Source organism: Colias eurytheme, chromosome 19 (assembly GCF_061535395.1).
Source record: "Colias eurytheme isolate Ceu_HAF_F1 chromosome 19, ilColEury1 Martin Lab GWU primary, whole genome shotgun sequence".
In the NCBI taxonomy this organism is placed as follows: Eukaryota; Metazoa; Arthropoda; class Insecta; order Lepidoptera; family Pieridae; genus Colias; species Colias eurytheme.
The window spans coordinates 9,856,395-9,873,656 of NC_142998.1; the positions used below are offsets into that span (position 1 = coordinate 9,856,395).

Sequence of the window (17,262 nt, forward strand, 5' to 3'; positions counted from 1 at the left end):
TTTGCCGCCAGCACCGTTAGTCACAATTAAGCCACCGATATGCTGCATGATCACGGATGTTCAAATATCATGATAATAATTTATCTTTGATTGGTAGATAGGCCAGGAGAGCAATCTTGTTCAGCTATGTGGATCAGGGGTTGGTTGTTTATGAACTGGCAACCGGTTGACGACTTTCTGTTTGAACTTTCATAGATTTGTCCTAATTGTAAAAGTATGAATTTACAAAAAAATGTCATTGTATTAATTTTGAAACATTAAGTATTAAAAACATACGAACGATTTTAGGCGCCAGATTGTATGAAAGTTTTTATTTTCAAACTCTATCAAGTAATTAGTAGAGTATCAAAGTAGATACCTAGGGAAATCCTTTACGAAATAGACAAGTCAAAGTTTATGCATCTTTGTTATACTTTCTAATAATTGTATTCATTTCCATTATCTAACAATACTTTACGTTCCATCTAATATCTAATATATATTATAAAGGCGAAAGTTTGTAAGGATGTATGGATGTATGGATGTTTGTTACTCTTTCACGTAAAAACTACTGAACCGATTACAATGAAATTTAGCACACATATAGAGGGTAACTTGGATTAACACATAGGATAGTTTTTATCCCGGAAATCCCACGGGAACGGGAACTATGCGGGTTTTCCTTTGCAAACGCGGGCGAAGCCGCGGGCGGAAATCTAGTTTATAATAATTGACGTAAAATGCATTTGAAATCAATTGTATATGCTCTTCAATGGCCCTTCATTGGCAATATTTCCCTAATTTTCTAAAAAAAATTACATCAACATCTCCACATAATCAATATTTGACAGTTTAGTTTAAATAATTTTATAGAAGGTCCCTAATTTTTCAGTTGTTTTTCAATTTCCTAATTTGAACGCAATATTTTTTTAGCAATATAAAAACACCGTTGCAACGGCCATGAATATTAAAAGAGCTAGACTAATCATTTAAGATCAATGATAATAACGGGCTTCTTTTGTAAATAGTTATTATTTAGCAACCTCGGGTTGGTAAAGATGACGATGATGCGGAAACATTGCTACTTCGGTCAAGGCGCATGCAACCGGAATCGTTGAAATGTCACTTAAATTGCATACAGGAAAGTCATTTTTACGGTTAAGTACCCAAAGGGTAAAACGGGACCCTATTACTAAGCCCCCGCTGTCTGTCTGTCTGTTTCTAGTCAGTATCTCATAATCCGTGATAGCTAGAAAAAGGAAATTTTTCACTAATGATGAATTTCCGTTTCCGTTTCGTATAAAAAAATTTATTATATGTATTATTTATTATTTTGGGGGTTAAACGCGTAAAATACATGTTTATACGGAACCCTCAGTGCGCGAGTCCGATTCGCACTTAGCCGGTTGTGGTTAGATTACCATTCTATTATCTATGTTGCCTTTTATATTTATTCGCGTAATCTTCTTGTTAAGAAATCTACGAGGACTGATTTTTAAGCTTACTATTTGTACTGGGTTTGATGATCTATTTTGCACGCCTCATAAGCGAAGCGTTGAGGTGGGTACTACTGTCACTTCGCGCAAAACATCTGATTTTTCAAACTTAAAATGTCTTTATGTATCCAGTATCATACATTGCACTTGTAAGATAATACATACACACACATATTAAGAAAAAACACTATTTTTAACGTTCATGAATCATGATATTTTTGATGTCATTTTTGTTATTTAAACTAGTTAAAAAACAGTTTAAAAAAGTTCTGTCTTGGACGTCCGTGTGTCTGTATGTGCGGATCCTTTTTCTTGTTAACACGATAGCGACCGAAATACTTTACTAATCGAGTCTTTTTTTTTCTCTTACGCTTGAGTATGCTCAGGAATAGAACCCTTTCATTTTTCAGGGTCTGATTCGATGTGGTTTAATTGTTATTAAATAAACAAAAATAATAATTAATAAATATTTATTAAAAAAAAATTATGAGGCGTGCACTTTTGGATTTTTTTAAGTTTAATGAGCCGTCAAGGTATGCGATGACACGTTTATTCAATTACAAAATAACACTTGAATGATAAGAGCAAAACATTAAATATCTATTGGCGGCTTTTAGTTCTTAGCACCAAAGTATATGAATAGTACCGTCACTTTTATTATTTAGATAAATCAATCTTTGTGTGCCCTTTTTGGTTCCCTTTGTATGGTTTCGATACAGAAAAATATTTAAATGATCGATTTCCTTTATGGATAAGTAGGTGTGTAGGCCTTATTTGTTCTGCTAGATCGATATTCCCCACCAAGAAATGAACTGAGAACGTTTTAATCTACATTATCTACATTATTAATATTATAAAGAGGAAAACTTTGTTTGTTTGTTTGATTGTAATGAATAGGCTCATAAACTACTGGACCGATTTTAAAAATTCTTTCACCATTCGAAAGCTACATTATCCACGAGTAACATAGGCTAGGTTTTATCCCGGAAATCCCATGGGAACGGGAACTATGCGGGTTTTTCTTTGAAAACGCGGGCGAAGCCGCAGGCGGAAAGCTAGAGTAATATACAATTTCCATACCATAAAACACTTGTAGAGAATCGACGCATAAATATCCTATTATTAACGCAACCAGTTCTATCATATTATCTCAACAACATTCAAATACTTTCGCATTAATTATTATACAGGATAATCGTATCCTGCACGATTGTAATTAACATTAATTGAAATTAAACACGTAAAAGCTAAGACGCAATACATAAATGTATCTACTGCCTTTAAATGATACACACGTGTCGCCCCATACAGAGATACTAAATGATTGTATTATAATAATTCGTAATTGAATATTAATCCTAGTGAATTCTAAGAGCATATTATATATAAAATGATTAGGAGAAGGATTATGTAAATAGAAGATCATTTTAGTAAATAAGGACTAAAAATTATTGTAGAGCACAATAATAATAGTTTTGTTCAAGAAGTTTTGATTTGCCATTTTTTTAATTTATGTGGAAATAGGATTTTTATTAGTCGGGATAAAAATTCCGAAACGTTTTTAATTTTTATATCCGTCTATTCATTGAGATATTATGGAGTTGGATAGTAATGAAATACTGAGTTTTAAGTTTTAACATTAGGTACCTATTCACCGGTCCGCCCCGACTTCGCCCGTGGTACCTACATGTTTATGTTTTTTTTTCATAAGAACCATCCTCGTACTTACTTCAAGGAATATTATTTAAAAAGAATTATCGAAATCGGTCCAGCTGTTCACGCGTGATGCCGTGACCAAGGTAAATAGGGATTCATTTTTATATATAGAGATAATAATGTTGCCTAATGTTTTAAGAATAATAACGATATTATGTAAATTATATCTACCTAATAATGTGTTTTTAAAGATAAATTTTGCATAAAAATTAGGGTCAAAGGTTAGTAAGGGCAACACTTTTTTTATAGGTATTTTTCTAAACAAATGATCTAACATTCTTTATTAAAATAAATAAGTTTAGTTATCATTCCGATGCCATTTATTTGCGAAACATGCATTGATTTGTGATATATAGGTATATACCAACACCATCCGGGCGCTCCTAGTGAAATACCAGTTCGAATCATTTGATTTGCAAATTAATTTTATGTAAACCTGATTGCTGGCGATACCGTTTCAATACATGAATAATATTATTGATATGTTTCGTAAATGCCGGCTAAAGATGACCTTTAACATCAATATGAAAGGTACTTTAATATGACTCATTATTATTTTATTTTTATCTCTTTGTTATAATTATTGATTATATTTCTAGTTTTTGTATGAAAAAAACAGTTTTATAGGCGTTTTATATATATATGTATCTACAGCTGCTATAAAATATCAGAAATTCGCTTCTTATAAAAAACGAATCTACATTTTTTTGTGATGGTTTCACTTTAGTTGCTTAAGCTATACTTAACTCTGTTTTTATGTCTTCTTAGATTATCATCGAAAAAATAATGGAACCGTTTACATTGAGATTGAAAAAGAAATTTATCTCTTATTTCTAGGTGTCCATAATATCTAACAAATGTCTATAAATAATAGCTATAATTACAGGCTAACGGCGAAAAATAATCTCCATTGTCCAGCGCCTTGTTATTCGATATCTCGATGTTATATTACAAGCGAATCGAATCGATTTGAAATCGATATTAAATCCGCAAGCGGTTACTGGTTGCCCAATAGCAAATAATTGGGATATTTTATTCTATTTAATGGTGAAATCTATAGAAAGAATAGCATAAAGTTATAAAATAAATCATAAAAGATCGCGCTCTATGATGGAATGTTTCTGAAAGACAAAAACAATAAAACTTCCACATTAAAAACTCGCACTTTTTAACTGGTTTCTATCTATCGAGGCATTAAGTGGTTACGTACAGTATTATTTTTTATCAGAATAACTAGGAAATACTGATATTCGTATCGCTAGTAATTTTTATTAAAGTGAAACTTTTATTACATCGTCTCAAACTTTTTGGTCTGTGTAGCGCATGTCGCGTGTATCGCGGCTGCCGAGTAGGTATACCTACTCGGCAGCCGACCGTCACGCGACATGCGCTACACAAAGCAGTGTTCGGAACCGTTCGAACAGTTTCACTTTTACCGTGGTTTCATAAAACCACACAACATTTTTTTCTTATGTGTTAAATTATTTATTTTATATGGGTTTTAAAAGTATCATAATATAATGTAACACTACAACAATGTTTAAGTAAATGTTTAAGTAAAGTAAAATGTTTAAGTAACAATAAAGATTTTTTTATTTTGTATTTGTAGGTACAATGCTGAATTAATTAATAGATAAAATCAACAGTAAGATACTATCATACTAGACCTGTAGGTTCTATGGAAATCCAGTATGTACATTTATAATATTATCTCATGTCGGAACCCAAACTTTAACCGACCTTACAAAGTAGGAAGTTCCATTCAATTCGACGCACGTGACTTTATTTCCGGATTACAATATTTTCATTCATCGAGACTTTTATAGTTACAATTAGTGTTTATAGATTACCTCTAAGTAGAGCACGAGAGGAATATATACAAATAGTACTTTCATTCATAGTAATATGTAATGTATTTTATTGATTACTTTAAAATCACTAGGTACATAGTATAAAACAAATCACTTTCTGTCTCTGTGTCCCTTTGTATGCTTAAATCTTTAAAACTACGCAACGGATTTTGATGCGGTTTTTTTAGAAGATAGGTTGATACAAGAGGAAAGTTTCAGTATATAATTTATTAGATTTAGACAAAGCGGGCGAAGCCGCGAGCGGTAAGCTAGTAAACTATGAAATAACTTGTTAAGAAAAAGTACAGGAGTTATTTCCTGCTCTTTTCTACAGGTAGGTAGGTACCTACGCTTCCCAAAACGGTGCTAAAATATAACTTCTATGTACATATTATGAAGTTTCTTAAGCGCTACAAATAGAAGTCTATTAGCAGAATTAAGGACAGGAATTCGAAGTATAAGTCTTCTCAAAATATCTAGAACAATCGATTAGCGTCTCCATATAGCCATATACTTATCTCTATTGAATATAATATCTGGCCAACTAGGTATACTCTACAATTACGTGCTAGCTGTGACTGTACAAACCCTACAATATATTTTAATACCATATATGTATTACAATATTGTAAATAATTAATGAATTATATAACCTTACTTATTGTTCATTATAATTGCCGTTCCGTTACTTTTATTTTGTATGGATATTTAATATAGTAGTACTTATGTTATAAATAATCGTGGTAAAAATAAACACCAAAATATTATTAGTATACCTGGCATAAGGTCAAATTTTACTTAACGCGAAATATAGACTAGATTAATTGGTATTAAACATTCTTTTATCCTGTGCACAAGTATTACATTAAAATTAAAATAGCAATGGTGAATTATGAGCTTGATGATATAACAAACAAAAAGTACCTATGTGTTTCGGTTAGTTCACTACGAAAACAAGAGTGGGAACCACATTGTGTACAAGGTTACACTTACAGTAATATCAGTTTTATGTATATTGGTTTTGGTTCAAGGCATTTTAGTGGTGGATGAATGTTTGATTGCAATTCTTGCAATAATTTTGTATCTGGTTTGATATAAAATGTGTGTCTATAATGCTGACGTAGGTATAGCCACGTTATGCATTAGTAAAGATGGAGAATGAGAAATACTTTGTACACAAACAGTGGATAAATATTTTCATTACAAATAATATGAAAATTAATATTATTATGTTCTATGACTATTGACTATAGTCTATAACTAGATATAATATATTAGAGGAACATGTTTAAGACGTCATATTTTAAGGAAATCATTTCTCATAAATTGATAAGTCTTCCCTTTAATTTGTAAAGATATGAAAAAGGAATTAATTGTGTGCTTTTATGAAACCACGGTAAAAGTGAAACTGTTCGAACGGTTCCGAACACTGCCTTATCTACTCGGCAGCCGACCGTCACGCGACATGCGCTACACAGACCAAAAAGTTTGAGACGATGTAATCAAAGTTTCACTTTAATAAACAAAGATACAATAAAATAAATGCATCGTTCGTCAGGACTCGTATTCAGAGGTATGAGAGGTCGCCAACTCAGAGGGCTGACCTCTGATCGACAATCACTGGCCGCTCCCGACGCATAGTATCTCTATTGTGCTTGTACAATCACTTTAGTAATGAATATTGTGCTAAATGTTTTCTTGGATTCACAGCGCCATCTAGTTTTAAAATACGCAATGTGGAAGAATTGAATAAAAAACAGTGAAAATTAAAAAATGTCAAAGGTTAAAATGTTTATTAAATATTATGAATTATCTGTACTAATATTATAAAGAGGAAAGGTTTGTATGTATGTATGTATGTATGGTTTTCACGCATAAACTACTGGACCGATTTTGATGAAATTTGGCACAGATATTCTTTAGACCCTGAGAAAGAACATAGGCTACCTTTTATTGCGAAATATGTACCTACCACGGGCGAAGCCGGGGCGGGCCGCTAGTACTTGATAATATTATTAATAAATTTCATTGCTTATTTGTAACCATAAACATCCAGACGCTTGAAAACACAGCTGTTTTTGTAATCATTGTACAGAGATAAACCGAACAATATTCTGGCTCGCTCATTAATTTCTATTACTTAAATACTTTTAATAATAAAAACAGGCACTAAGTATTTCAGACTAAAATCTGGTAGACCAAATGGATAAACTTTCCAATTATTTAACAACATAATTATACCTTTTACGGAAAAGCAATAACATAAAAACGCAATAAAAGTTATAAACAACGAAATTGTGGCAATAATAAAGCGGATACAAATGAATTGCAAACGAAACAAATGTCTCAATCTAATTACATAATTAATTAACATGTTTTTTTTCAGTGCAAGAATTGATGCATAGTTCACAAACGATTGCACTTTTGACTCGTTGGCCAAGAGGTATCGATTAAAGAATCGAGTTAAACTCGATTGTTATGTATCGACATTGTTTCGTGTGCGAGTTACGTGAATTTACTATTAATATTACGTAAAATCATTATACCTAGTTTATAAACAAAACCAGCCCGTTTTGTTCTTTTCTCTTTAGGTAATTAAAACTAGGCTAGTCACAAATTTTTTATTTTATTTTTATTGTATAGATTTCAAATCTAAAATTAATGAAACAGGTGAACATTTTTCTTTATTAGTTCCTTCCTTCCTTCATATTGTTTTTGCCTCCTAAAATGCTGTTCTATCAAAAAATTACATAAAAAGTACACCTACAGTTCTTTATAGTTTTTTGTACTTTAATAAAATTTGTAAACGGGCTGTCGAGTATAAAACGGGCTGTCAAAAAGCAAATAGAGCCTGAACCGTGAAGGCAAACGCAATAGCATGTATAATAAATCGTTTAATAGGTAATCAATATTTCAGCTTTACGCTACACTGGCCACTCAATAAGTATTTAGAGGTATTATAAACGAATTACTAGATATATATACGTGATATAATTAATAGTAGATTATACGTAAAAACTAATATTGGTTATTATTTTACAACCGTTTTTATTTTATCTTTTCTAAATAAAGCTTTCAGGACACAACAATACGCGTCTTGGCAACAAAGCTGAGAAATCCATCTCAAGTTTTCCTCATCTGAATGGTCTAACAGAAAAGCCTACTTGTGTTTACATAGTATTTATATATTATTAAGACAGAACTTTAGCTTATTTCCTGTATACCTTGTAGTCACTTCATCGGATCTGCAGCTGAAAATATGATTTAATATAGGTAATATTAAAAGCTAAACAACTTTGTATTTAAATGTTTAAACATCATTACCCACAAGCACAACAAGCGTGATATGTTTTTTAAAAGTAATTACCTACTTATACTTTTCCTTTCAGGATATTCATTCATTTCTAATCTCGTCAAAAGTGAAACCATATTGAGACCGAAAAAACAGCCTCTGGCTCCGCTAATCTCACATCCCATGTTTGACAGCCGAACAAAAAGACTATGTACTCGTATGTAAACAGTGAAACCGGTTCGAGGTGACCCACTGCGCCAGTTTCCGAATCAATGATGATCAGATACTGTACTGTTACTTGTTTATGCTAATTGCAGATTGATTAAGCTCCTTACAATTTGAATGCCATCTTCCTGTACGTCCTGCTGCTATTGTAATCGTTTGTTAGCGAATTTTTCTAGAGGTCTTCTGTTTGGATTTTCATGTCATTTGTGTACGCCATGGACTGGAGTTTTTATAATAAAGTTATAAACTCAAACTCAAACATTTATTTATTCAATTAGACTTCTTCTAGAAGCACTTTTGAAACGTCATTAAGTACATATTTTTAACATTTACCACCGATTCGGAAAGCAGTATCTACGGAGAAGAATCGGCAAGAAACTCCATAGTTGCTCTTTTTAATCATGTCAGATTTACAATTTTACAAATTACATATGTAATATCATAATATATTATCATAATATGCCAAAGAATTATTACTTATTAATCTATACTAATATTATAAAGCTGAAGAGTTTGTTTATTTGAACCCGCTAATCTCGGGAACTAGGTACTTGTCCGATTTGAAAAATTCTTTCGGTGTTAAATAGCCCATTTATCGAGGAAAGCTATATAGGCTATAATATATCAACACGCTAAGGCCAACAGCAACGGAGCACTGCAGGTAAAACCGCGGAGCACAGCTAGTATGTTATAAGTCTTTTAATTACTTACTTGAAACTTGATAATATTATTAACAGGTTGTTCTCTACAATGTAGAGTCTACATGTATTTACGAGGCCAGGAATAGGTACGTCGTAAAATTAAATACATAAATTAATTATTGGTAACTATTGCAACAATAAATAAAAATTTCCAAATAAGCAACATTTTTGCTGATATTTTCTAAAGAAAGCTTAAAAGCTTTCGTTATCTAGTCGGATTTTTTGTCTAGTTTTGTGGTTTAACAGACTAAAATTCAATGCCACCTTCTTTCTTCTCCTTTTCTAGATCTATAGTAGGTACTTACAGTACCTTTACATGGACGAATGGGTGGTTAATATATACCATACAGTTCCACATTATATAATACAACTAACACGTTGGAAAACAAGATAATTGCGAAGAATTCTAGTAAATAATTGCAACACTGGATTCCACACGTTCTTGCCACCAATCAATTGTTACGATACTAAAAAACCGCAGTTATGTAAAAATAAACTCTAAGTATTATATTAAATTACGGCATATTTTGTTAATTCTCTATGAAAAATTAACATAAAAATTGTTACACTTTTTTAGTAGTCTAGCTAAATAAATTGCTATTAATCTTAAAAGCATTCCAACGAAGCTATTAATCTAGGAAGTTATAAGAATTGATTATAATCAATCAAAATAAATGGAAAATATTTAGTTTTTTATTTTTCAGTATATATTGGAATTATAATAATTGTCTTTATAGTTAAATGGTGGGCAAGAAATCTGTTCAATTATTTTTGAGAGTATGAACTATATTTGTTATTTATATTGCCACTATATCAATTTATGAAGATAGATAGATACACATAGAAAAGAAAAAAATAAGGTTCGATCTACTCTCTAATTATTTCACATCGTACATTGCTATTATGTTCTCTATGGCAAGATTAAATTTTAGCTCTATTTGCCTACAGTTTATTAAAAGGTAAGAAAATATGTCACACATGAAAAAAAATAACATGTTTAAACATGTGTTAAGGATGTATGTATAAGTATTATAATATCTCATTAAAATTCAACATTGCCTGAATCCGGCCTCGATATGTAATTTCTTAAATTCAAAAACAAAATTTCAAACACGTTTATCCAAAACCAGCACAATCATTTAAGAACATGCTACACAACAACGACAGTCTTTTATTATCTGTACTTTCCCATAGATATAAGTGTTTTTTTTTTAATCTGTGGTTCCTATAACAAATAACAATAATCTCAGGCCTTGCGTTCGCTCCGCTCTCCGCACCGACCATGGAGTTAACATTGACAATTTTTTTGGACATATTTAGTGCAGCAAATTGACTGTTTAAAACGTGTATTTAATATTTTATGAGCTTATCCTTGCTACGCGATGTATACTGATATAATCTTGTCATTTAAACAAAAACTGCGAACTTATAGTAATATTACGATAGGTCTGTTTATAAACACACTTAGGTATATTTAAAAAAAGCTTTGACGGATATGAGATAAAACCTGTATACAAAGTTTTTGTGAAGACTGCAATGACGACTTTGATGGAGATTTTTATCCAAACTTAGAGTATAAAGAGGAGCTATAACAATTAGACCTTTAAAGATATTTTTATTTATTTATTTATTTATTTTGTTTGTCACGATTTAATTGAAAAACTAATCAATCGTTTCAAACATAATTTTGTCATTTGAAAGCTCTTACGGTTAACATAGGCTATATTTTTTATTCTGTCACCCATGAAAGCTGCCTGCTGCTATAGCCTACATTTAAATAAATTGTCATTTGTTTGAGATATAAGAAATAGCGTGACATACCTCTTATGTAGAGCTCAAAATATTAAGTGCAATCACACATTTTAAGAACATTACATGATGCCGTAGAGCTTAAATAATTGAGGATGTTTTTAGCGGCCTTCATGCTTACTGAGACGTTTGGTTACCCTTGGTTATCATTGCATCTTTGTATCGTTTCCTACAATTATTTACTTCTGTTTATGTGTTTTTTCTAATTGTATAATATAAGCAATGATATGGTATTATTCAGAAGCGTGAAATTGATCTTATAATATGTGCTTATTTACTAGTTTCATTGGATATACATATTATAAGTTATAACGGATAAAATATAAATATATATACTCAAGAAAATATATTTACTTTTAAACGCATTGCGTTTTAAACGAGTAATGAAATTTCTAGGAAAACAGTTTTCACAATGAAAATCGAAAGTATTATTCGCTTTTAACTTAATTATTAATAATATATTATTAAAATATGTAACTATTACTACATGTCCGCGATAGAAAGCGAACAAATAGATTATCTATGGATTTTCCCGCCATTCTCACGGACATAGCAAGAAATGTCATTAGTTGCACGTAATAACAACAACTATGTGATTTACTATCTTTTCACTGATAACTGGCTAATATTAAATGAAAGTCTTGCTCTCGATGTGAAATGTGTTTGTAATTATTGGTGTTATTAGATGGGCTTGCCATAATTACGTCGAAGCATGCACAGATTAAATAACATCATAATTGATTGAAAAAAATTTAGTCCGTTTATGTTCTATGGTCAATAAGTATCAAATATTTTTATGAAGCCCGTTTTAAATGTAAAAAAAATGTTAGTACTTAGTATGTGATGTGGTTAAATCCAGTCTTCAAAACATAACGTGCTAGCAGCGGAATAGCACCCACAACCATAATATTATAATAACAGAAAAAAGAAATACTTGTCATTATTTAAAAAGTACCTAAAGCGAAAGAAACAGTTATTTGACAATAACAAAAACATTTTTGTCGTCTCATAAAAAAATCATATAATGTTGAACGTAAATTCATCTATTCAAATACTGCGTATACATAACAAAAAGTTGTAGTCATTGAGTGTCTATTTTTAGCTCGGTATACTGTGTGTGACCAATGAAATAACAATTGAAATCTAGACCATGTAGAGGTTAATCTTAGAAGTTAGACTTGATACATCATACAATGAAGACAGACAGCACTTCAACGCTTGTGAACTATATTATTTTATTTGAAACGTTTAGTAACTAGTTATTGTCCGTGACTTCGTTTGTTAAATAACTGATGTGGGAATTAAGTTATTGAAATATGATCTAAAAGAATTTAGAATAGGTTTCTAAATAAAATGAATTACACTCATTTCTTTAAACTTCCTATAATTGGCAACAGACATCAGGTAACAGAAAAAAAAAGATTTTTTCAGAAGAATTTTAAATTATACGTTGACAGGGCTTCAAGATGGGCAGTGCAGCAGTTTAAAACAACCAAAAATTGTTTCGACTTGTAATAACTAAGTCTATTGAAATATACGACACGTTTAATTAATGAATTCGATTATTCGACACTCATAGAATAATTGAAACCACGAGTCCAATGCAATCGTTTCAGTTTCAAAAATAACCTACTTTCAGGAGTTGCGTTATAGGTACATTTCAAATAATTCAATTGACAGATGTTTAAAAGTAAATAACTGAAAAATCGTCACGAAAAACACTCGTTATAGACTTGTCATATTAATTGGTTTAATTTTTCATCTGAAAGACAATAAAAACGACGCTGGATCATAAATAAATCATCGATCATTTAACATAATTACATTTTGCACGATTCTTCGATGACTGTTGAGTTGACGAGACTATTTACGTATTTTTCTTTAGAAATAAAGAGTTAAAAAAAATGGTTCGAAATTGTATTTTAAATCTACGACGAACAATTAGATAAGAATTTAAAATTATAATTTACTGGATAACATTTTCAGAGATAGAGAAACAATTTATTTTTATCGCAGAGATACATAAAACTATAAAATGTTTTAAAACTCAATATTTCTATAATGATACTCAGGAATAATCAGGCTTTTCATTTGTATAGGGACATCTATACTATAATATTATAAAGAGGAAAGGTTTGTATGTATGTATGTATGTGTGTATGTATGGTTTTCACGCATAAACTACTGGACCGATTTTGATGAAATTTGGCACAGACAATCTTTAGACCCTGAGAAAGAACATAGGCTACCTTTTATTGTGAAATATGTACCACGGGCGAAGCCGGGGCGGACCGCTAGTATTATTATAAAATCGGTTCAGCAATTCCAAATATTACTTCCTAAAAACAAGAAGGTAATATATAAACCATCTTAAGTATGAGTGAACATAAATGAGAGTTCTAAACAAAAACTATTTTACACAAAACCGTTATTCAGAAAATAAAAATAGTGACAAAGTTAGTGCTAATAGTACAGTTAATTACTTGCAGTCGCCTTGTCAGTTGTCGCACTGGGGATTTATTGGTGTTAATGAGATGACTGACACAGATCTTTATTTTGAACAATAAAGTAACAACCATGGTAATAATATTCATTGACATCGACTGGTAGCTGTATGTTACTTATTATCACTACATAGTATAAAACTTTAAAAGTACGCAACGGATTTGGATGGGGTTTTTTTAAATAGAAAGAGTGATTCAAGAGGAAGGTTTTAGTAGGATATAATTTATTACATTTTAGACAAAGCGGGCGAAGCCGCGGGCGGAATGCTAGTGCATTTATAATTTTTATGAGTGTCAGTTTCAGATAGACAATGTATGGAAACTAGCTAGGTATATTGATCATCCCGTGTGGAGTTTCTGGTCTCCCATCGGGCGCGTCCCCAGGTGGCGGATAGGGGCAGGCCCCCCAGATATGGGGGGTACCGGCTGATCAGCCGGCGCGGACCAAAACCAGCTGGCCGGAGGGCTGCTAAATAATACTCCTAGGTGATGGTATGTGCGCAGCATCACCTAGTACTGGGGTTGGGGCCGATGAGGCCGCTGTGGAGCTGAAAGGGCCCAGCCCTAGGTAGCGGCTGGCGGGTTTAACCCGGCAGGCGTACTGCAAACTAGAGGAAAGAGGAGGAGATGATGGAGGTAAGTTTTAAAAATAAACTACCCCAGGAGGGTACCACCAAAAGTGGAGAATCCCTCCCTGAGTCCAACTCAGGCTGCCCCACGTATTCTGGGGGGGGCAAAAACTTACGCAAAGACACTGAGGAGGTGGGTTCCCAGGCCTCTTCGGTGCCAAAAGTTACTGGACCGACCGACGACTCTGGCAAACGGATAAAGGACAATAACGATATTATGCAAAGTGATACGGATATTGGGGAAGGGACGCGCGCTCAAATGGAGCGTATGAGAACTAGGGGGAGGAAAGCTGGACCCAGTGGACTGTCTGCGGCAACGTCTGTAGACAGCCTCATGACGGTCCAGTCATACGAGGAGGACCGACTGTGGGCGAAACGGAAGCGGTCTTCTGGAGCGAGCTGCTCGGGCTCCTCCACAGAGGGACGAACGCGCACGGCCAAGAAGAGTGCCAAGAGGGGCAAGGGACGCTCGTCAACATCGCGCACACCTACGGCTGCAAGGAAGACTCTGGCGGAAATGATTGCCGCAAGGAAAGCTCTTGAGCTTGTAGGCGGCAAGCCCGAGTCTGAGATTGAGCGAGAGACCCAGGTCTCGAGAAGCTCTCTGGTCGCGGACGCAGAAGCCGGCGGCGGGCGAACCGACGTCAACGAATCAACCGCAGCCCTACGGCGCCGCATTGAGGAGAATCTTGCGGTCATAGAGGCTAAATCCTCAAATCTGAAGGGGACGTCGAAACGGACCCTAAAGGATGCGTCGGAGGCGATCCAAGAGGCGGTAGCACTACTTGTGCAGCGCACCGCCTCCGAAGACACACGGCGGCTCCAGGCCGACAACACTCGGCTGCATGGGGAGATTGCAGCCCTCCGCAAGGAGATGGCGGAGATGAAAGCCGCGCTTGGGGGCGCACAACATGCGCAGCAGCAGCAGACGGACTCTGAACTGACCGCGAACATCATGCGGCAGGTCGGAGAAATGGTTAACGCCCGGCTGGAGGTGCTGGAGGAACGCCTACCTCTAGAAAGGCGCGTGAGGCCGCCACTGGCGGCGGATAATAGGACTGGGGGGATGGCGGTTAGCCAAGTGCTAACCGAGGACTTCCCTCAACTCCCGCCTTCAAAGGCTACTAAGAGGGCCAAGGCTGCGAATAAAAACCAGGGTGAAACGCGGGCTGTTGCACAGCCTGTGGGTACCGGTCTGGCCCCAAAGGCCAATCCAGGAAAAGAAGGAAAGAAGGCGGAGCGGCGTCCCGAAAGGGTTGCCCCGTCTACGTCATCCGCTCCCCAGCAGCAACCGCCTAAGCAAGGGTGGACTCTGGTGGAGAGGAAGAAGAAGAGGAAGAAAAGCAAGGCGGAGGCTAAAGCACGAAAAAGGGCTCCTAAACTCCGCTCTCCCTCGTCCTCGGCTGTAGTCATAACCCTGCAGCCGGGTGCGGAGGCGCGCGGGGTCACGTACGCCTCTGTAATGGCTGGGTCCCGGCAAAAGATCAACCTCACGGAGATCGGTGTCAGCGCCCTACGCTTTAAGCGTGCCGCGACTGGGGCCCGAATTTTGGAAATTCCGGGCACTACAAGTGCGAAGGAGGCGGACGCCCTTGCTAGTAGACTTCGTGAGGTGTGGGACGAGGATACCATAAAGGTATCCAGACCGGTAAAGTGCGCGGAGGTGCGGGTCACTGGTCTGGATGATTCGGTGGCTGCCGAGGAAGTTGCAGCTGCTGTCTCCCGGGTGGGTGAGTGCCCCGCGGACCAGGTTAAGTGCAGTGGTCTGCGCGTGGGATTGAGAGGTTCCACCACGGCGTGGGTGAGCTGCCCAGTTGCTGCTGCAAAAAAGGTGGCGCAGGTTGGGCGCATCCTTGTTGGATGGATCTCCGCGGGGGTCTCACTCGGTGCAGTGAAGCCGCAACGCTGCTTCCGGTGCCTGGAGGTGGGACACGTTAGGGCCATGTGCTCGTCGCCCACAGACCGAAGCAACGTCTGTTACCGATGTGGCGAAAATGGGCACAAGGCTGCAGGGTGTACGGCAGCTGCTCATTGTGTTCTTTGCGCCGATGCAAAACTGCCCGCGGGACACCGGCTCGGGGGCCCGGCCTGCAAAGCCCCGAAGCGGAAAAGAGGAAATCGGGGACGCGATGGTCCAGGTACCGCGCCGTGTCCTTGTCCCGCGCCCGTCGAGGCGAATGTGACGGTTAGCGAAATGGAAACGCAGTAATGGCTCTCCTCCATTTCCTCCAAGGCAATATCAACCACTGCGCCGGAGCTCAGGATCTTTTGCTCCAGAGTCTGGCGGAGTGGCGGATAGATGTGGCGGTGGTGGCTGAGCCCTATTTCGTGCCGTCCCGGGACAACTGGGCGGCCGACTTGGATGGACTGGTGACGCTAGTAACGCAGGGCGGCACAGTAATGGAAAGGGTAGTCCGGCGGCAGGGTTGTGTCTCGGCCTCGATCAATGGTAACACAGTGATCGGGGTCTACTTCTCTCCCAACCGTAGCCTGGATGAATTCGAGCGGTTCCTGGCAGATCTTGGGGAACTGATTGACCTCGCTCCTTCGCAGCCCGTGCTTCTAGCCGGAGATTTCAATGCCAAATCAATGGCATGGGGATCATCGGTGAGAAATGCGCGGGGTGCGGTGCTGCAGGACTGGGCGGTCGCAGCTGATCTCTCGGTCGTAAATCGCGGGAGTGAGCTGACATGCGTGCGGCAAAGAGGGGGCTCCATCGTCGACATCACCTTCGCTAGCCCCCCCCTTGCAAGGCGAATTAGCGACTGGAGGGTTGTAACTGATGTGGAAACGCTATCGGACCACAGATACATCCGCTTCAGCGTCTCTGCGCCATCCGCGTTTCGCGGTGAGCCTTCCCTAAATGGTGGACGTCCACGTTGGTCGATTCGTAGTCTCGATAGGGAACTCCTAATTGAGGCTGCCATAGTTCGGGCATGGATCCCTGCACCGCAGATCGCAACAGTAGAGGACGATGCAGCATGGATGGCTGATGCCATGGCGCAGGTGTGTGATGCGGCCATGAGTAGAGTTCGCTCTAATCCGCGCAGAAGACCGATGT

At 36.6% G+C, this 17,262-nt stretch overlaps 2 protein-coding genes across 3 annotated transcripts in view; both read left to right on the forward strand.

Moving 5' to 3' along the window:
- The window catches only part of LOC149900355 (uncharacterized), a 76,636-nt gene that overhangs the window by 4,947 nt on the left and 54,427 nt on the right, over positions 1-17,262 (forward strand). The window lies entirely within an intron of this gene.
- On the forward strand, positions 14,203-16,410 carry LOC149900356 (uncharacterized). Its single transcript, XM_090113420.1, has one exon. The coding sequence runs from the start codon at positions 14,203-14,205 to the stop codon at positions 16,408-16,410; it is 2,208 nt and encodes a 735-aa protein (XP_089969546.1).

Bases quoted from the DNA above. Each gene is read 5' to 3' on its own strand.
- LOC149900356 (XM_090113420.1), top strand. From the start codon at position 14,203: ATGGAGGTAAGTTTTAAAAATAAACTACCCCAGGAGGGTACCACCAAA.